This window comes from Gavialis gangeticus, unplaced genomic scaffold (genome assembly GCF_001723915.1).
Source record: "Gavialis gangeticus isolate Ggan-Ray unplaced genomic scaffold, GavGan_comp1, whole genome shotgun sequence".
In the NCBI taxonomy this organism is placed as follows: domain Eukaryota; kingdom Metazoa; phylum Chordata; order Crocodylia; family Gavialidae; genus Gavialis; species Gavialis gangeticus.
Window position 1 is genome coordinate 8783545 of NW_017728996.1, and position 21696 is coordinate 8805240.

The following is a 21696-nucleotide window of genomic DNA, read 5'->3' on the forward strand; positions in this document are numbered from 1 at the left end:
AACGTCAGTATTTTTCGTCTCCTCCAGTATTTTCAGCCAGCCGGGTTTGCCAGTGGTTCAAGGCTGGTGGTCATTGCAACAGGTGCTAGTTTGCAGGTATCGGATGAAGGGAACATATTCCCTCAACAGGTATAAATTCCAAATGTAACACAAGTCATGTTGCATTTCCCCATCTTTAATCTTTGTCTCCCTGCCATGTTTTCTCTGCAGGTTTGACTTGGCCTGGAATAACAGCTGATATGGCCAAAACATGTGCGCACTAAAAATAGTGAGATGTAATGCAACCTGTGTTGGCCCTTATTAGGAAGTATCTGTGGAAGTATTAGAGAGAGGATTTAACAAAGGGCAGCGCAGAACGTGTAATTTAATTAAAGTGTTTGCAAATACTTGCCTTATCCCACACCAGATCGTGCAGACCTTTTTCTCACGGGAATATTCTTTACTTGCACTCAGCGTTTCGTCGGTCTCTCTGAAACGCTGGCTTTCCGAGCAGGGACTCTGGTCACGCTGGTTGAGATCAACCTGCTGCTGGTTTGGGAACCTTCTTTCTCCATTCACCGCCGAGAAGATATCATTGCTGGCCCCTCCTGGCTCCGAGGCAGTAGTAGTAACTTGCTGTGCAGGGGGTGGCTGTACTTCCTTTGCTCTTCAGCGGACAGATGCAGAAGAGGTGTATCAGCTGGAGCGCTCTTCCTTCTCCCAAGGTTTTGTTCTACTATGTCTTCTGGCTCCTGGTAGAAGTTAGCGTTAGTTTGCATCAAAGCGTAATAAAATCTAACCCGGCAGCTGCCAACAAAATAAGACGTGTGGTGACGAGGCCCTTTTCTTGAGGACGTTGATGGTGCTCCTGTTGTCCATCTGGGCAGAAAGGTTCTTAGGAGGCTCCTGGGTATTGCTCAACAGATGGAGAACAATGCTCTATCTCTGCATTTTGTCACCGGAGCTGCTGGGAAGCGCCAGGTTGGGAGTGGGATCCTGTTCCCAGCTCTGCCAATGCCCCATGACTCCAGCTCCCACGGGACCTTTATTCCCAAGACTCCCCAGCCTGCCTGCCCACTTGCCTGGTGCACCATGCCGCTCCACCTCTCTGCCAGGCTCTGGAAAGGGATTTTTGACCAAGAGGCTACGGAGTCCAGGAGTGTCCCAGCCGAACTGGGACATGTGGTCACCCTACTTAAGGGTGGTATCAGAGCCACTCTCATGCCCGTACACACCAGCTGTATACATTGAAAGCCCTTAAGTACCCCCAACAGCAGTACAGCTTAAACCCAGAAGCCCTTCCTGCTTTCAGAGCTGGAGGTAGAGCCCTTGCTAGCTCACCCTGAGCTCACTGGGCTGCTGCAGGCTGTAAGTGCAGGAGCAGGCCCCTGCCCTTCTGCACCCTGCTTCCTAGCTCTACTGCCCGTAATTAAAACCAAGCATGGGTGGAGAGGCAATTACTGGGCATACTGATTCTTAGAAGATCTCCAGTCAAGGAGCAGGAAGCAAATGTGGGGCAGCTGCCAAGTAAGATGCATATGAGGAGTGACAGCTCCCATGACTTTGGCCAACCCCGCATATCAGCATAAAGACGCCCGCGCTGGTTTGAGATCACTGCACTTTGTAAAATGAAGCTGTTGGTGTCTGAAGCTGGGCACTCCGCAGATTCGAGGTACTCTAAATTGGAGGCCATCCTGAAAATTTGGACGTTAACCTCTCCTTCTGTCACAATTTCCTTATTTGTGAAGTGGGACTAATAACTTTGCCCTGGCAGGGGTGTCGTAAAGTTGAAGTTGGCTCTGGAAAGCTGCTACATGAATTGGCAGCCTCTTTCTCAGCCGACCTGCTGCCTGTGTAATCCAACATATCTGCTTACATTAGGGATTAAAATAACTATTACACTATATTTTACTTTGCTTAGTGCTGCAGAGCCAGCACGGCTACGGGAGACGAGCTGGCTTCTCGGCTGGCTTGCGCGGGTCAGCTCAAGCTTTCCATTCTGCCCACGCGACCTTGGCGCAGACGAGGTGGCAGCAGATATGCGATCGTAGGGACCAGATGCCATTCTTGTTTGCACTGCTGGGACCTTGGGTTTGGTGTAATCGCTTTAAGTTTTTTGCAGTCTCAGCAAGAGAGATGCTAGCATGGCCAAGCTATTGCCAAGCAAGCAGTCCTAAAACGGTTCTTTACACAGACCCATTAAGATGAACCTGGAAGCCCATATTACCATTTCTTGAGAATAATTTCACGCTGCAATACTAAAGCAAGCTATTAATGTGCTTTATTATTTGCCTCGGATCCTCGCAGGTCATTTTGACTCGTGTGTCTAGAGAACACACTTCCTTTGGATTTAATGCAAGATTATTTAAGCTCGCAGTGGCCTCAACCAGGCTCTGGCTCTGCCCCATGCAGCTTTCAATCCCATTTTTCAATCCAATTACTCAGTGTCGAGAAGGAGTGGGACAGGTAAAGGAAGCTTGGAAGGGCAAAGTGACTGGCCCAAGGTCAAGCAGCAGGTCAGTAGCAGAGCCAGCAGTACTCTTCTGATTCTTGGTCTGATGGTGTATCTCTAAACACGGCTGCACATCCCCATGAAGCGTACACTTAATGCATCTCCTCTGACTCGGCTCTTATAAATCAGGCCTAGTCGCTAGTTGGTTGGGAGGCCTTCAAGGCAAATCCTGGTGCTGTAGGAGGAAGCTGTGCTAGTTACTTGTGGGGTGGCAGTCTGACTCTCCGCTGAGCCAGTTATCCTGCGGTGAAGCGTTGGTGCTTTTTGGGATGATAAGCATCCTGCTCCTGTCCTGTAGCTGAGTCATGAAGACGAGGCCCTGGCCCATGGACTGTGGAGGGTCATGGGCACTTTCCCAAGAGTCACGGTGCTTTTTGCTGCATTCTGGCCATATTTCAATTGGAGTAATCATCCTTTCAGCAAAAGTTCCCCTATTTGCTAAGTCTTCTAATACCTGATGGGTAGATATAAAGAGGAGGTGACCGCCTGTTTGCTGTGTCTGTAGGGGGTGGGATGGGAAATAACAGTCTTGAAGTGCAACAGAGGAGATCCAGGTAGGATCTTGGGAAGATCTTATTAAGCACTGGAGAGGTGGTGGAGTCCATCCTTCAAAGCTTTTAAGAGCAGGTTAGTCAACCCCTCGACTGAACAAGGATGATCCTGTCTTCAGTAGCGGGGTTGGCTAGACGGGCTCCCGAGATCCCTTCGGGCTGTTTTTCCCCCATGTTTTTATTTATGCTTCACTTTGTCACCAGCCTGTGTGCTGCTGTCCCTCCCACCACTCCCTCCCTCGGTACCAGGGCAGAGCAAACCTGTATCGCCCCTGGGACTGGGCAGATAGTAGAGTTGTAAAGCAGTCAGGGCAAAAGATGGGTATAGACAGGGCAGGAAAAATCCCAACGTCTTTTGCATGAAGGATGATAATAGGGCTGATCCTTCCAGTTGCTGAGTTTCTTTACCTGCCTTACTTCTCTCCCAGCTAGGAGCCAAGGTGCCAAAGAAACTGCCATGAGGAGTGGGGACAAGGTGCAAAAAAATCTCTGGAGTTAAATTGAGCCTCAGGACTTCACTGTGTTTGGGGAGCAATCTGGAGCTGTGCATGTGAAAAGGGCCACTGCAGGGTAGCTGACGGGCGGTGGGTCTGTGCCCAGGGAGGTGGCAGGAGCTGTTCCATTGGCGCGTAGGAGCACCTGCCACTGCCACAAAATCGCACCTCTGCACTTGCCTGCACTGCACCTTTTTTTCCTGCAGTGGCTCCTTTTTAAGTAGGGTATTCGGTGAACCTCGATCAACAGTCACATCTTCAGCAATACTTTACTGATGAAGCCTGGTCCTTGGAAAGCCCAGCTCCCAGCTGTAACGAGTTGCATGCATGTTGGACCTGCTTCGCTTCTCACCATGAGCAGCTTGATAGGCAGGTGGAGCAAACCAAGGGCACAAAGGCTCATTGCTCTGTGCGTTCACCTCCGTGCTCTGGGGCCATCAGGCATTTGGCGAAGCTGCTTAAGAAACGGGTGGAAAACTGCTGCAGCATCAAAACTCAGACAAGCATGATGGAGTCGGGAAAAGCCAGTAAAGGTTAAGTCAATGCATCTTAAAAAAATAAACCACCTTCTTGTTTCTAGAAGCCCCCTGAGGTTGCTTAAGTGAAGACCGGAGTGCACTTGTGTGTTGTTTAGCTTTGCTTCTCTCATCTTGGGAAGCTTTCACTTTTGTTTCTCCGTTAACCTCACATCCTGACCTTCGTGCACGGCACGATGCTGTACAGTTAGGGTTGCAGAGAGAAATGCCCCACAAAACTCTGCTTTGCCTCTTCACCTCTTTCTTTTTTTTTTTTTAATTCAACTGCATTTTAAAAACATCTTAATTAAATTTTCAAAACCTGCCAACAGTAGATGGGGAAAAGCCATCTTGTACATCTTGAGACTAGGCTAATCAATTCTTTACATCTGTTTTAAATGTAGAATCGACCCTTTTAAGCAAATGGTTGAATGTTCCTTTTCTTTCTGTGCCAAAGGAATTGGGGTCCTACTAGTGACACCAAATGTGACTGGTGAACTCGGGATCCCAACCTTCCTAATGTAGTACCTACGTGTGCATGCACACAGTGGATGTTAGTCAAACTTGCCCCCTTACCGTGACTTGTTGTTATTCCTAAGCAGAAGATCCTTGAGACAGGATTGTATTTGCCTTAGCAGCCAGCTCTTCCTTGAATATGCTGATCTTGATTTCCGAGAGAAGAAAATACCAGATTAAACTCTTGGTTGCAAAAAAAAAAAAAATTAAGAGCAGGCTCTGTAGACACCTTCTTGGGATGCTGCTTATTTAGTCAGGGATGCTGCTGCCTTGAGCGTGGGGCTGGACTAGATGACTTCTTGACGTCCCTTTTGAGTTCTGCTATTCTACGATTCCGTGCCCAAGACCTCCTCTTCCTCCTGAATGTCCCTGTCCTTGGGGAGAGACGCTCACCTTCTTTCAAGTGGAGCTAATGAAACCCTTTGGTCTGGTTAGAAAACTAAGGTGGGAAGGGAGCTCAGGCGGTCACATCTCGTCCAACCTCCTGCTCAAAGCAGGACCAGCCCCAGCTACGTCATCCCAGCCAAGGCTTTGTCTAGCTGGGTCTTAAAAACCTCCAAGGATGGAGAGTGCACAACCTCTCTGGGCAACCTGTTCCAGTGTTTTACCACCCTGTTCATGATAGGTATTTTCCTAATATCTAACCTAAACTTCCCATGCTACAACTTGAGACCGTTGCTCCTTGTCCTGTCATCTGCCACCGTCAGAGGAGAGCCGGCAGAGCTACTCTGCACTTCTGTAATGGGCCTCACAGGTTAGCATCTGATTCCAGTGATGGTTGTGGCTTCTCCAACACTTCTGCTCATGCCCGGGGCCTTCCTCAAGCAACGGCACAGGGTAGAAGCCAGGTGTTCAGGTTTTCACCTGGCAATCCACAGCTGCCTTGGCTGGCATCCGAGGAAAACCTGGCAGAATCATTCTCAACTTAAAAGAGCAAGGCACGTTTGAGGCTGCTACCCAATTATCCCTTGAGGAAAAGGACTCCTAATGGGAATTCTAGCCTTGGGTAAAATGCTCAGTCCCTTATTTAAATAAGTAATTTTCACCAAATCTGCTTTGCAGGTTTAAGTGCAGCCAGGTGGTTACAGCTGAAAGAAAGGGAACAAAAATATTTAGGGGGCGAGGCCAGGGTGGAAGAGAAGTCCTATATTCCAGAGACGTGTACGGAGAGGGGCAGCGGGTGGCAGGACCAGAGGAGACTCGCAAGAGTCGCGGTGAGGGTGGCTGGAAAGAAGAACGGTTCTGGACACGCTTATTGAATATGTGTAAAGAGGCGGAGGTGTGCTGTGGCGGGGTAGCGATAAGCCGTGAAATTAAGGATGCCGACTCTTTGAACTAGAGGCCTCTACTGAAGGTGCGGAAAAGCCAGCTGATGCCATAGGGCACCTTGAGGATGCATTTACAGGCCTTGGCATCCTCCAAGCAGTGTGATCACATCGCCCGGGGAGGATGGGAGCCTGCTAATCAAAATCAGCCCCCGAGGTGAGTTCTCTAGCTGAAGTGCAAGGAGCCTGCATACTTGGGACTGCAGCTCTACGGCTCGCCCTGCATTATAGACCACTCAAAACCCTTGCAAGCCTCAGGAGAGTAACAAATTGGCCATGGCAAAGCAGCACTGCACCTCACGCACAGCCCACGGGCTGCATTTCAGGCTGTCGGTTTAAGACCGGGCTCCCTGCGACGGTGCCTGACCTCTTAAGTTCAAACACCTGCCTCCTAGGCTTTGCCTGTAGCTTGGCAATGTACATCCCCCCAATGTAAATGCCTCTGACAGCCTCCCGCCTGTATTTTGTTGCCCCTAATGCCTTCACACTAACACTGCACATCTGTACCGCAGAGCTCGCAACATCAGTTTCTTCAACTAAAGAGTCCACTGAGCATTTAATCCTGGTTTTAAAGGCTTATGTTTATTTTACTTTGGGGCTTCATGTGCTGGTGGAAGGATAATCCACTCTGGGTTCATAAATCAGATGGGGCAGGGGCCAGAGTCCCCCGCGTAGACCTGGTTCAGACATGGGGCTCTGCAGAGGTTTTTTTGACACCTCCATTTGCACCGGGGAAGGTGTATAGTCACCCACTCCGTTTCCACATAGAGATACCAGCGTGCGCTCGGCAATGCAGACAAAGTTGGTCGTGTGTGGGGGCGCGGACATACGGGGAAAAGTCCTGGATGAAGCTGGTTCTGGATGAGCGATAGGGATAGCAATGCAGCTACCTCAGCCGAGGGGTGAGGAGAGGGTCCACGTAGCATGTGATGTCATGCAGGCCAAACATGGGAGACCAAAGACCCAACCTCTAGCAAAGCACTTGCCATTTTGCCTTGCCGTCCATGTGTAGTGTCCCTCTAGCTCGCCCAGTGACCTGCAAAGCTCTTTGTAGACTCTCTTGTCTTCCTTGGGCTCATTTCACATTACAGATCCTCGGTAACCTTTTAAACTGCTGCTCCTAGGAAGAGCAGGACGTTAAGAGCCCAACTTCTCCAACTTTCGGTGGGTTGGCTGAGTTTCAACGTGAGCCAGTGGGGTGGTGATGGTGGAGAACCGAGGTTGAGAGTGGGAGGTTTTGTGTGGAAAACCATCTGAAAATCAGCCAACTCTTAGCTCCAAGTCAAGTTCGGGGGGGAGGGAGGTGGGCTACGCAGTGTAATACAAGGCTGCCCGGCAGTTTGCCAGCTGTCCCCTCCTGCCACCCCTCTCCAGGAATCGCACCTTCCAAATTGCTGCACAGCTGCAGTTTGCAGCCTTGTAGAGGGAGGCATCAAGCGAGATGTGCAAACCCTGGCCAGCTCGCTGGTCTGTCCCAAAGGAGAGACCACACAGGCCAGCGATGGAGGTGGTGACTGGAGCCTGCCCCTTGCCTCTAGCCTTGCTCCCCAAAACTGATGTAGCCGACTTGCAGTCCAGTGCAGCGGGCTTACTCTTCCCTGGACCCCCAAATGGCTGCTTTTCCCCCAGGAGGGGAAAAACTTTGAGTGCTCTGCCTATTTTTCTTTAGCCGAGGCATTTTTCACAGCTCAGTCGTTCCAGGCACAGGCTCCTTGACTGGAGTCCAGCCCCAGCCCTATTTCAAAGCAGTCCTGTTGGATTACAAGGTAGGAATGACCACCTTAAAAAAGGAAAAGCTGCCGAAATAGCAGACTGGAGGGGGAAGCTCTTGAAGGAGCATTGAAAGCCTCATCATAGTTGTGTCACCAGCAAGGAAGAAGGTGGCCCTGGATGCTCAGGCCCCAAGACGCCAGCTGGTGCAAATACCAGCTTTCCACACTTGAGGCTTGTGCCGCTTGTCCGAGAGTGCTTGATCTTGCATTGCCAGGCAGCCAGATTTTCCTCAGTGTTTGTTATATGTTGCATGAAAATGTTTGAGACGCAGCAAGGCTGGCACCTCTCATCCTGGCTGTCAGCCACAGCAAAGCGTTTTGTAATTGCTGGCTCAGATAAGCAGGGCGTGCGTGCGTGGGGAGAGAAGTGCAAGGGGCCGGCTTGAAAGGGGGCAGCTCTGACTGGAAAGGAGCAGGGTCGGGCGACACGCATGGGCTCCCAGCGTATCTGTCCAGCAGTCTCCGCTGGCGCGGCTCCGCATGGCTCGTCCAGAGCAGGGCCTTCTGCAGAGCCATGCCTCCCTCCTGAGTCCCCCACCGGGCACAGGTGTGGAGCAGGGAAGCATAAATTATACCCTCCTGGACTGGCTGGTAGCTTCAGATGCATTTTTACTAGACAGGGGAGCAGTCAAGCACACCAGTGCAGGAGGAGGAGATTCATGCTGTGATTACTGTATAAATTGAAGAGCCTTTACTACTGACATACTGGCGCTGGGGAAAAGGCTGGTTCATGGAGATTCACGAACGAGACAGGAGTAGTCTGAGCCCTTCCAAAGACCAGGTCGAATTAGTCTGGAGGAAATGACCCAAGTCCTGTGGATTTAACTGTGTTGCCTTTTTAGACAACAGACATGCCTCTCTCCTACTTGCCCTCTGTGCTGAAAGGTGCCTGGTGTCCAGACAGGTAGATTCCAGGTGTACAGAAACGACAAGGATTTCTTTCTTTGTCTCCTCCGTCCTGTCTTGCACTGGGTGAAAGATGAGCCCGTCACTTCTCAGCTGTGCGTGGGGGAGTGTTTCTAATTCCAGAGATAAAACTGTCAAGACTTATTGCCAGCCCATCAGCCTGAAAAGAAATCTTGGCTTTCTGACCTTGGCGGTTTTCCCCTGAATGCACGCTTGCAATCTCGCGGTCTCGGGACCTCCGTCCTTTTAAATGCGGTCTCGTTTCAGGAACCCTCTGGCAACCTTGTGCTTGATGCTGTAGTTAATGGAGGTCAGGCTGTGATCACAACTGTCCCTGGTGCCCGTCGGGTCCACGAATCCAACCCGATGCACGTTGTGCCCTGTCTGCGGCGTGTGTTGCCTCTGCTGTATTTTAGGAGGCGCATGCAAACCTCTTTGCTTTTTATTCTGGCCTGCACTGCTTCACGGGTTATTCATAGCAACACCTTCCAAAGCTGGCATGTGTTTGTGTAAGAGCAGCCCCTATAAACATGGCATGAGAGCTCCCCTCCTTTGAATGATAAAGATGATGGGCCAGGTTGTCATTTCAGCTCTGAAATGAGTGGAGCTGGGCCGGCTTGCACCAGGTGAGGATTCGTCTCGAGGGTGGCCAGACCGTCGGCTCTTCTGGGCCAAGGCCGTCGCTTCCCCGGAAGCGGCTTGCTGCCGGGTCAGAAAAGTCGACGAACGCTAGCTTGATTAAATGTTTTGATGGAAGAAATCTCCTGTGCTCCACTGTATGTATTGTAATAATAACCATAAAACTGCTGCAGCTTAAGCTGAGTGACCCTGGGGATGGACAGAGAGAACAGAGGAGCCCATTCACGGCGCTCGAGTGAAGTCATCTCCATTTCACAGTTGGCAAAGCGAAGGTGCGTTCGGCCTTCCTCCTGCCTGGCCTTCACAGGCGCTCCGATTTCTTTTATTTCATCCCCCAGCGCTCCAGCCCGTCCATCTCTGCAGCTCTGAAGGCGGCTTTGTGAGGACCGGCCTCCCCCTACAGCCCCCCGAGCTGCGCCCGTCCGAGGGGCCCTTTTCCTCCTTGTCGTCCAGCACGGAGATCCCGTTCTGTGGGGCCACCCCCGAGATGGACTGAATCCTTTCTGGCTTGGGCAGGGGCCGCTGTCAAGCGTGTTTTCCCCAGGAGGAGGTTTTCAAAGCAGGTTGAAAAAAAAAATTGAATTTCATGGCCGTTTTCTCAGTGTAAAAATACATCCCAAGCACTGACAGTTAAAGCCTCGGGCACAAAAGCATAAGCAAAGCAATCCTGGAACGACTGCCAGACAGTTGTGAAAGTGGATGGGACGGACGTGCGCGACTGTGCACGTTGCCGAGACGGGCTGAGCGTATGAATGAACAGGAGTCCCGGCGTCGGGCTCAGGTGGGTACGAGGTGACTTACAACCGCTGGCGTCCGACAGCCTGAATAAAAACAATTCGTTCGGCGCTACCGGACGGTCTAGATGCGAGCGCCTTTACCAGCCTGGGAGCTTGCGGTAATGCAAGCTGCGTTAGGTAAGAGAGCTAGCAAACAGGCTGTGGAAAACCAGGATCATAGCATAAACATCGTAAACTGAGACCTGCCCATTGCAATATGAAGGTGCTTAGAGGAAATCTGCTGCACTTAATAACGGACTAGAAAGGCTCTGCTTTGGAAGGGCAGCCTGGGAAAGAAGGACCTTGCTCTTGTGTTCGTTTGCAGCATGAAATAAGAAGATGCCCACCTGATCATCACGTAGCATCTCTGCGGCACACCCCTTTTACATCGAACATAAGAATGGCCTCAGCCACGTTCATGCGGAGGGACCATGCTGCCTTCATCCCCCAAGTCGTCTTGCCTTTCCCAGGAGAAGCACTGAACACGCGTATGAGCTGCAGGGTTTTCCCCCTAGCAATTAGCACCTTTAGCAGCGAGCCACGTCTGATTTCCCTGAATGCTGAGATTTGGCCCGTAATCGCAAAACCAGTTGTTTCCAGCTACTCATTTTGCAGATGAAGACATGAATGCTTTCCTCACTGTAATTAGGAGTACTGCTTTAATGTCCGATCTCTGCTTCAGTTCTCTCCTGCTCTTCTACCCTTCAGGCATTATATGCTCCGGTCTCTAAGCTGTGGGGGTTGCTCTACTTCTCAGCTGGCAAGGGAGCAGGTCGCTAGTATGTTTGTCCTTTGTTCTGTGCTTTAATGTCCTTGGTGCAGTGATTATGTTCACACCAGGTGGGATTTATTTTCTCCCTATGCAGTAGCCAGTTGCTGCTGCATTTCTGGATTCCCTAAAATCGTTCCTGCTTTCTTAGGCTGTGAACAGACATCATGGTTGTCCCAGGAGATAGCCTTTTGGTGTACAGACATACACATCCACATCCAAGTCCCTCTGAAGTAAGACATACTAATGCTTTTTTTTTCTGGGACAGCCTTTTGTATGTCTGTACAGTTGTTTTAGCTCATTCCAGGGACAGGCCGATCGGTCCGAGCGCTCTCTGTGTCCGGGGTCGGATGAAACATCTGTTTACAGACTTAAGTTAATAGGATTTAAGGCCGGTAAGGACCGTCGCAATCCTCTAATCTACCCATTCTGCTCACCTTGGGCCATAGATTTCAGCAAAACATTTAACCCAGTGACTCGCCTGTTTTCTTAGGAAGACACCTATTTTTAATTGCTTCGTTTAGAGGCGCTCAGTGATGGAGAACCTACCACATCTGTTGGTAATCAGCTCCAGTGGCTAAGTGCCATTTAATGTGATATGCGTTTTTAAAGTGCAGCCAATCAAAATACCGACCGCAGGAATCTCTTACAACTGCTTTGGCTAAGAAAAGGCTTCAGAGGCTAGAAGGAACGGACGCATCCCCCAGATTGTATGTCATCCTGCAGTTGTAGTGTAGCTCCAGGATCCAGCGTGTCCCCAAGGAACCTGGCCCGTCTGCCCTTTCTTCAGCGGGTTGTCCTGAGTTTACACTCATATCTGTCCACGTGAGCGGAGCAAACAGGATTTCTGTGTTTTCTTGGTTCAGCCACCGCTCATTTTCTGCCTTTCTTAATCCTGTCTCTCTGGATTTGGGTTGTTCTTTCCATCACATTTTCAATCTATTCAAATTGTCTCGTGCAAATGCATACAGCTGGTAAGGCATATATTCATAAAGTAAACTCCTGAGGGGTTCCTTGAAAGGGAAAGTCACAGGGGAACTCCTTGTCCAAAATTTCAGGGGAATTTTAGCTACCGTGCAGCATAATGTGTCGCTGTGGATCTGCCTGTTAGGTCTGGAGTATTGTTTAATATGTACTTTATTTTTTTAGAAAAGAAGAGGCAAAAGAAGATAAAATCAGTAAATGACTGGAGAGAGCGAAGAAATGCCATTCGACTCACCAATGAGTATACGGTAGAGACCCTGGTAGTGGCTGATGCCAACATGGTCCAATACCATGGTGCTGAGGCAGCCCAAAGATTCATCCTCACCGTTATGAACATGGTACGTATTCGATTCCTCCGCAGGATGTGTCTGAGAGTCCAGACTCAGATCCAGCGTAGATTGAGCCTGGGGCTGAGTTCAGGGTAACTGCATCTCCGGTTTGGCATTGACTTGGCTGCCCATTTGCAAGCATTTGAGCTGAGTCTGCGTAGCCACACCTGGGCCTGTGTTTGGATCTCGCCTGGACCATAGCGGCAGATGTGAACATGAGGGTTTAGTCCTGAACTTCTCTGGCCCGATAAAAATCAATCTGCTTTTAGATCCTGCTCCAGGTTGAACTGTTCTCGTTCTGAACAGGCATCCCCGAGCCTAGTGTCTCCACCCCTGCTTTGGTATTGCTATCTTCCCAGCAGCTGGAAACTCAGGAGCTGCATGTGTCTGCAGTATATGGCTTCCCTAAATGCTCTTCTGTCCATCTGATAACTGGAATAAGCTGCTACTGGTCAGATGGCTCTGCTGTGATAGCAAGTCATTGTGCTGGTGCTTTTAGCCTCAGAACCCCCCTCCAGTTGGGTCTGACTTTCTCATGCAAGCTGCTTGCAAAAACCCTCTTAGTAAGAGGTGCCCACATGCCTGTAAATGTGTATAACACCCTGAAGTTGTGCTTGGGCAAAGGATGTGGCATAACTGTTTGTGAAAGAACTTAAAATTCCCTCATTTTGGGCACCACTGAGTAATTCAGTAAGACCGGCACGGCGAACAACACCCTTTTTCCTTACCAGTAGCTTCGGGGGTAATAGACGGTCCCATGACTTAGGGATTCAGACGTGCTTGTCCACCTTCTAACCAGAACGCTCCAGCGCTGCCTCACCGTCACATGTACTGAGCCCCCGCGCGTTTCAAAATGGCCACGGGGCGCTGTATTTAAACCTCGTCAAACGAGCTTTAGCTAAAGTGTCCTGCAGCCATTTTGAAATGTGCTGGGGCTTAATACACATGATGACAAGGTGTTTTAGTTAGAGCAGCTCTCCGGGAACCGCTCTAATTAAAATGCTTCCTCCCACTCCTGAGCAGCTGTATAGGCAGCCTCCGTTTCAGGTGCTTGGTGTCCCCCGAGCCCCTGTGCGCTGCTTGGAAAATTCTGAACTCCTTTTCCTTGGAAATAATGTTTTGCTTATCTTGGGTCTTCTCTTCCTCCCGTCTTTATGGAGCAGAGAATTCAGAGGGAGGGTTTCAGACCTGTGGTCTGGCCTGGTACGACACTTCCTGTGCTCCCACAGGCTTCCAGCTGTTTCGCAAACATGGAGTACAGGACGGCAGCTTCTTCATAAGGTTCCTCTCTGCCAGGCAGGCTCTCAATTAGTGTTAAACTGGAGTATCTGTGGCCCTGGAGCCACCCTGACTTGCGACAAAGGATCTGGCCCTAAGACTTTTAGGGACTTTTGTTTGATCTTTCCCCTCTGGTTGCTAAGTCATGCAAATATCTGCCTCCTACACCATCAAAAAGCCTGACAAACCCTTTGCAAATTTGCAAGCATGATTCTTCAGCGTCAAGCCAAACCCTGAGGGGTGGCAGTGGGGTGTCTCGCATGCAGAACAGGTGGTTGTGCCAGCACCTCTGCTAGGCTGGTGGAGTTGTACTTCATGACCATACTCCAATCCTTCAGGGAGAATGGGAGCATAGCAGGAGTAGGTTTTCATTTCCGAGTTGCTAGATTGCATCAGAGATGGGGATTTGGTGGCTGAAAGCTGTTAAACTGCTTGGCAGCTTAAAAATTCAGGCTTTGTTGAAAGGAGTTCACAAAACTCCAGAGAAATGGCATGGATTGGCTCCTTGCTCAGCAGAGACGGTGGCTAATGTGTCTGTGAGCACCGAATGGCCCTGTCACGGGGTCCTTCCAGACTGGCCGAGACACGGAGGGGAAGCGGGATGGCAGAAAGTTGCATTTCTGGTGCTGGTGCCGCCTCAGCCATGTAGATGCCAGAGGTCACTTCCTTCCCCTGGCCGTCAAGCTCATACCTATCCGAGTGGCAAACTGGCATGAAAGTGGGGAAAAAGGCAGTATTTTGGTCATTGATGAAATGCACAGAGCTGAACGAGACAAAGAGATGAACGTAACCTCGCTGAAGAACAGGGGATTCATTTTTTTTGTTCAAACAGACCCGCTGTTTCTGTAGCAGGTGCTGCTTCAGGGAGCCCATTGTGTCCTGAAAATATTTGCTGGTGGGGAACTTAATATATCTGTTCCCTTAACAAGTTGGCTGTCTTCTTTCACCTTCTAGCACGCTGCGGGAAGAGCCTGTTCAAAGGGCTCCATTGTGTTTTTCTCTATTTGTTTGGCTTGCTCTTTAGAAGATGTGTCCTTTCAACAGATCCCTTCGTTTTGCCATCCCTTCATTTCAAAATGGCTCAGTTGCTTTTCAGGGTGTGTTGCTTTCGGTGCACACAGGAAGTTAACTCTTCTCTCAAAGCCATGTCCCACCTGCCTGGAATTACATCCCTCGGCTTTGCAGTGGTTAGGCGGAAAAATGGATTTCCCTGACACGATGGCTTTGACAGGCAGCAGTGCAGACCTGTACATCGGCATGGATTGGAGGTGCTTTATTTGTTGCATGGTCACCTCACTAAATACAGATGGGGCAAAGCAAGGGACGGTGGGTCAAAACTCACGTGCTAAAAAACAAGAGTGAACTCCCTTGAAGCCATTGGGGGCTTTGCAGTCGGCTTCATTGGGTGCAGGAGTTCACCCCCAAGGGAGAGGTGTAAGGATGGTCGTGAAGTGAAGACACTGCGCTTTCTCTCGGGTGTCTGGGGTCTGCCACAGAGTCCATCAGTGACACTGGGGCACTCAGTCTCTCTGTCCCTGTGCATGAAATGGGGACAACGACCCTTCTCTAGCTTGTGAAACGCTGTTTGGGCAGATGGTGGCCAACGTTGTTCTTGGCTAGATCAGTACATAAGTCAGGTGGTAGATGGGCACACAGAGCGCAGCACGCTGCCTGCTCATTGTACGTTTAGCCCAGCGGTTCTCGGCCTTTTGAGTCTAACGTGGGATGACTCGAGTCTAAAGGCACCCCTGGGAAAATGCCAGGTCTTGGGTTTCACTTGTTTTTTGCCTCTGGAAAACGAATAAGGCAGTTCTTGTGTTGCAAAGAGCTCAGAAGGAGCCCAGCCGAGCAGGAGGTTTTTGACGCTGTGGATTTCTAGCTGAAATATCTGGATTTTTCATGGGAATCAATTTTGCACTCCTAACACTGCGTGGCACCCTGGAAAGGCTCTCGAGGCACCCAGGGCAGTGCAGCACCCTGATTGCGACTCACTAGTCTAGCCAGTCCCCCAGCAAAGCCAGTTCTGTGGATTATCAGGCTTTCTGTAGAGATAACAGGTTGGGGACAGGAACTGCTCCAAGGTTTCTAGACTGTACTCATTCAGCTATGCTGCAGGACACAGGGCTGCCTCCAAAAGAAACCAGAATGTTAATTTTGGCATTGACACTCGCATTTAGGCAAATAGAACATGACTGGTCAGGGTTTATTAATTTAACTCCTCTCTGTAAGCCATTACGTTTACTGTCAAACCACAAAACAAGCATTAAGAGGGCTTATTAATGCATGCTATATTTATAGATTATTTTTTAAATAAAGCGAGTTCCCTTAAAGCATTTAATATCTATTTATGTTACGAGAGTTTCTGTGGGGGCTGGGGGAGTCAGCATTACAAAATCCCACTTTATTGCTCCAGCTGGTAAATGAGAGTCTTAATAGCAGCCAAGGCAAAAACTAAAAAAAACAAAGCAAAACCCTTTTTCAATTGGAGAAATGCTGGGTGTCGCTTCGTACAGCTAATTCTCCATGTTTAATGGCACTCTGTGGTTCAGATCCCACATCGTGAACAGACAATGGTTTCTTATTCATTTTAGGGTTATTATTCCTAAGTGTCGTTCTACAGGCAGAAGCTTTTCTGTTGAATAAACTCATAGCTGAAGTTGGAGAACAGATTCTTCCAAGACCTAGAGAAATACCCTGTTGAGTTATCCCCCTAACATATCATTAGGAGCCAGCATAGCTCCAGGGCTTTAAGTTACCTTTTTCTGTAATGAAATCTTTCCTTTCTTTTCTGAAAAAGGTATACGAGTCGGCACTAATAGGAGACTCCAGGTGGATTTGCAGCAAGGTTTAAAAAAACAACCAAGTCAATAAATGTTGGGTGTCAGATGCCACCAGCTACACACGCAGCCCTGCAGTAGCCAAGGAGGCTGGTGGAGGAAACGCGAATGCAGAAAGTGCCAAGAGAGCTGTAAGGCTCATAAGCAAGTCAGTCATGCAGAGAGTGAAAGCTTTGCGAGTGAGTGGAAGTGGAAGTTACCTGTTTCACCAGGGAGTGACAATATTAAGCTCTGCGTTGCAGCCTGCATGTGGTCTTCCTACAAAGTCTCTTGCCAGTCCCACTGCTTGACTGGCGATGTTGAGCTCATCTTTCTTTGCTAGCACTCGTGTGCTTGAATCTCTTAATTGATTTCTTTTTTAACTAGCTCAACTAAAATTCCCTTGACTTACGGTCCCAGCTGGTGCTACTCTAGTTAGATTTTGGCTTCTGCGTCCTGTAGTCCTGCCCTTTGCACCCTCTGCCCAAACTGCTGCAACTGCCTCTTCCACCCTTGGCTTCCTGTGATCTCCCGATGCTTTGAGAGATCCCTGACCGTCCAAAAGACAAGTCCTCCCTGTCCTACTTGGGCATAGCCACGTGGCCAGTCCACCAGTGCCCCCTCCCACTTGGTCTAATGGGACCTTGCGCTTTCTGCAGTAGAGCACGCATCTCTTCTACAGATCATTTGCACTCGGGGGACTTGACAAGGGCTGTGCCGCTCTAGCGGTATTTCTTAAAAAGTTGCCCCTGCGTTCAGTTCTGTGTCTCTGTTTCTGCAGCTCTGGGAGTGTTAGGAGGATGTTTGACCTTTTTAGTTCCCTATCTTTCTAGGAGACTGCTAAAACGCACCCACCCTTGCACGCAGAGCAGATGCAGCCTGGCGAGCATTGGGATGATGAGGATTTTTTCTCTCTCCCGTTTCTTGTTCTACTATTTTCCCTTCTAAAGTAAAAGCCAATGAGACTCACAGGAAGCACTTGCTCACTGTGGATAGAAAAACCAACAGCAGCTTCTACGGCAGGGGTGGGCAAAATGCGGCCCACCAAGCCACTCTATCCAGCCCGCAGGGCTCCTGCAAAATTTAGAAAATTAATATTAATCTGCCCTGGGCTGCCTGTCATGTGGCCCTTGATGGCTTGCCGAAACTCAGTAAGCGGCCCTCCGCCCGAAATAATTGCCCGCCCCTGTTCTACGGTGACTTTTTCTTCTTAAAATATGCTCTGTTTTCCGTTTTGGAGGACAGCATTGTGATTAAAATGATCCGGAGGTCCTTGGGGTGTAGGGAGCAAGGGGTCTTTGAGAAGCCGGGGCAAAGCTGTTAGTGGTCATCTCCGAGGACTTACTTTGGAGGAAGCACTGGACTCCGTAACAGTTATACCAAGCTGTTCGGTGTCCACAAACTGCTTCAAGATCCAAGTTCCCATTCAAACCGTGACAGCAATAGGTCCTTTCTTGGGGGAGAGACGTACGTCAGGGTTTCCAGGACCACAGCACGGCAATTTAAGAGTAACTTTTGTTCCGTAATCCGCCGGCTTTGAAAACCTGAAGATGTGCGTTTCATTTTGTTTTTTTTTTAAATCTAAGTGCATTTTTTTGGTTTTGGAAGGGGCGTCAAGTGCAATTTGGTGTCGAACTTGCCCCCTCTGAGGAAGACTCTGGTGTGCCTGAGTAGGTAATTGTAGCGTGTAATCTTAGTTGTGCAGCTGTTGCTAAGCCATGTGATTAAGGTAAAAGCCTCTTGCAGCAGCAAGCAGTAACATGAAGTTAGTGAGCCCCTGAATGGTATTAAAAGGGGAAGTTTTATGTTGGCCGTTAGGAATAAAACTGGTTTACTCGCTCCAGTTTTCTTTGGTTCGGAGAGGGCCAGGGTTCCTTCTTGCAAACCTTTTTGAGATGCATTTTTTTAAAGTAACTGAGTCACATAAAATAACTTTATTTTTTTTCCTTCGGAGATACAGATCTTTGTTTATGGGTCTGCGTCTTAATGCCTTGGGGGTGGGAATATGCAGGCTCAGGCTTTCCCATGGATGCTTAGCCACCTTGCCACAATCGAGGCTCTGGGAGCAGGAAGCAGCAGGGGCTGTGAAGGAAGGGGGCAGAAATACATGATTATTGTCTAAAGATTCCTCTTTCCTAATGGCTGGGGGAGCTCCCTCCTGTCATCCTGAGAAAGCTTGACATCAAGGAAACCTTGTAAAGAGCCATGTAAACTGCTGAATATCTTTTTTTCCCCCTTTTTAAAAAAAAAATGTTTTATAGTGTAGTTTATAAGCTAAGCTTTAGGTGGGAGTTGAAGATCCCACGGTGCTTTTCAAAACAAGTCGGGGAAAACCTTGGTAACCTGGCTAACGCTTCCACTCTCAAAACATGGGCAAAGGCCAAGGTTGGGAAGGATTTCAGGGTTTTATTTTAAAAAACACGCACGCAAAAATGCAATGCACCTCAGGGCACGGGGGCTGAAGTCTGCAAAACACACGCACGGATGAACACCTGCAGTCAGGATGGGGGGTCAGGGGAACACTTCCCTTGGAAAGACTTTGAAGAAAAAAATGAAAGCTTGATGAAGTTGGGTTCGTCTTCTGATCTCAGTTCGGCAGGCTCCCGACGCGACGGGGCAGGCCTGGGAGCGTCGGCCCAAGAAGCGCATCTCGGTGTCGCGTCCTCGTCGCCTTCCCAGGAGCTGGGGAAGGTGGAAGCGGTTGCTCTCCGGACCGCAACAGGAGCCAGGCTTCCTGCCCCATGGGCGTGTTGAGGCTGAACTGAAGCATGGCTAGTAGCTTCAGAAGGACAAATCTGCTACTCTCAGTGAAGATGCAGCTTCAGTGAAGATGTGCTGTCAGCGACCCCCGTAAGTCACGGCTCAAGAAAACAGAAGGAGCAGAATGATCTTGTGTTCTCCCTCCGTGGAAGCAACCATAGCTGCTCCTGCTGATAGCCACGGCCTGCATGTAGCCAGCCCATCTCTTAGCATGCTTTGGTGTCAAGCCTGTGATTGAGAACCATCCCTGCCCCTGCAACAAAATCGTCTTCTACCCCCTGGTTAAAGTCTGCAGTGGTGCCTCTCAAACTTTGGTCCAAAACGCTCCTGCTGGTAGTCTGCAAATGAGCTGGCTGATTACGTGGAGCTGGCTCTCTCCTTGTTCCCATCTGCCCCATTTTATTGAAAAATGCAAGAAGCTTTCCTACTTTCCAATGTCAGGAATGGCTGCAGCAGCCTTGAGGGTGCGCTCCGATCACGAGCTGGAGGGAGGGTGGTCCGTAGGGATGGGAAGGGAGGAGACCATGAGTCACTCGATTCATGCATGTCATTCACACACCAGGGAACATCTGCATTAGCAAATCCAATTCCTACGCCCCTATCCGGTTATCTCAGCCACCCCACTCGGGGGTGGTTTGTGCCTCTGGTCTGTCGGATATGGTGAGTTAACTGATGAAGTTGGGTGAAGCTAGCAGGAGGGGGTGGGTACCGCAGCGACAGTCACTTTTACACAGGAAAGGTGGAGAGGCTCTAATTATTTTGTTTTAAATGGAAACTTGGCCTTGGTGGCAATCCTTATCTAAAGGCATTATTTCATTAGAGCACGGGGTAAGTGCATGTTGGCTGCCTCCTGTGCCACCAAGGTCACTGTGCAGTACCTATATTTAACTCATGATCATGAGTATTTGGCTAAAGGTGCTTGGGACTGGATATGTGAAGTGTGACAAGGAAACAGGTGCCATTTTTCACAGCATTCTCATTTGGGACCTGGTCCAACTCCAAGACTTAACAGCCAAAAGATATGTCACTATGATTTGGGACTGACTGGCTCTTGCCCTATTCTAGCTATTGCTTGGTTTTCTCTAAGCAAGGATAAATGTTTCCACTAGTCTTAGTGTTGTGAAGATTTCCATAGAATTTATCTAAAGTTTTGGAGGAAAGGCAAGCAATCTAGCTGCTTCCAGGGTTGCCTCGAGCATGCTTTGCATCACAGACCGTTGGTTGGTTTTGCCGCATTCATTAAGTGGGACGTGTCTTAGGATGTTGCCTTGAGGTATAGGAGCCCAAGGGAAATGCGTTCAGGCTGCTTCTGTGCCCTGGAGACTTACTTATAAGACTTAAGGGTTCAGTGAGTGGGCAAATCCTGCTTATAAATAAGAATCTGCCAGGAGTATTCAGACATTTGGCTGGCATGACATGTTGCCTTGGTAATCTGAGCTGACGGGGCTCAGTGATGCAGGGAAGAGTGTCTTTCTGCATCATGTACAACTCCTTCAGCATTTGATTCCTACCCTGAGATAGTCGCGGTGCTACCTGGTAGAATTGGACTCATGCACTATATCATCCCAACTTCACGACAGCTGTCTTCAGCCGGTCTGTAAGAGTCATCCTGGTTCTTCCTGCCTTGCTTTTGCTAGATGCTGTATTAGAGACAGGCCTGTTCTTTCTCTTGGGTTCAGGGACCTATCTGTTCAAAGTTTAGAGTTTATTTTTGCATCCAGTGCTCACAAGTCCGAGGTCTCTGTGCTGGTTGATGTCCCACTAGGTGACATGTCATGAGAGTAACACGGGGGACAGTCCGCACCACTTCGCTGGAACTGGATGGCGGGTTGGTGTCCTTGCAGCAGGTTGGCATGCAAGGAGCTTCAATGTGGCATAGGCGGGATCTGAATTCCATCGCGCCGCTTTGGGGTTCACAAGCAGCACAGGTGAGAGAAGATGTGGAAGAAGAAAGACTATTTTGATTCTGGCAGAAGAGTATTTGTGAAGAACTAGAGAAAGCTGCAGGCGTTGGGGAAGCAGAATGCCATTCCCAGAGGTATGAACTTCTGACCATTCACATGCAGGCAGTGCTGCGGTGCCATAAGGCATGGATTTATATGAATTTCTGCAGCTAGACATCCCTGAAGGAATTTGCCTGGTGACTTCATGTATCCACCCCAATACTCATTTGACTAGCGAAAAATGTGGAACAGCCTGGCTCTTCAGGAGAGGGCAGATGGAAAAGTCCTGTCCCTGTCTGTCTCATTCTTCCCAGCGTGAGTTGAGTCTTAGCTAATCTCAGCCATCAGCTCTTTGGACAAATGCTGTCATTTGATGTCTTCTGTAAACCTCCTCCCAGACTTCTGGGCTGTATAAAGTAAAACCAAGCTGTAGGCACATTTACGGTTCTCTTTTCCCATGAACTTGTCTGCAGACGTCAGAGACGATATACAACAGGAAACCTACTATGAGTGATGCTGAGCCACTCCTGGTCCCACCAGCTATCAGACCTTTACAGCGTGCCTTCTGCTCACGGCTCTTGCTGACAGCTGGGGAAAAAATGGTAGCAAGCGCACTTGGAGGTACTGTCTGTCCACTCTTGAACCTGTCTGATGGAAAAAGGCTCTGTCTAAGTATCATGTGTTTTGCATTCTTCTGCGCGTCTGCTAATAGCTCCTGAAGCCCTGGTGTCAATGCCCGTGATACAGGTTTAACTATGGCAAGAAGCTGAGGATCAGTAGCGGAGTTGTATGAACTAGGTATTTACAGTCCCTTTGGTACCTGTAAATATTT

General features: G+C 49.3%; 1 protein-coding gene across 1 annotated transcript in view; it reads left to right on the plus strand.

Annotated features, from left to right (window-relative positions):
* ADAMTS17 (ADAM metallopeptidase with thrombospondin type 1 motif 17) overlaps positions 1 to 21696 on the plus strand; it is a gene marked incomplete at its 5' end in the record, with an annotated part of 298045 nt that overhangs the window by 20508 nt on the left and 255841 nt on the right. The window contains one exon of the mRNA XM_019503813.1: positions 11904 to 12076. Within this exon, the coding sequence (XP_019359358.1) occupies positions 11904 to 12076 (173 nt within the window). The remainder of the gene's footprint in view (positions 1 to 11903; positions 12077 to 21696) is intronic.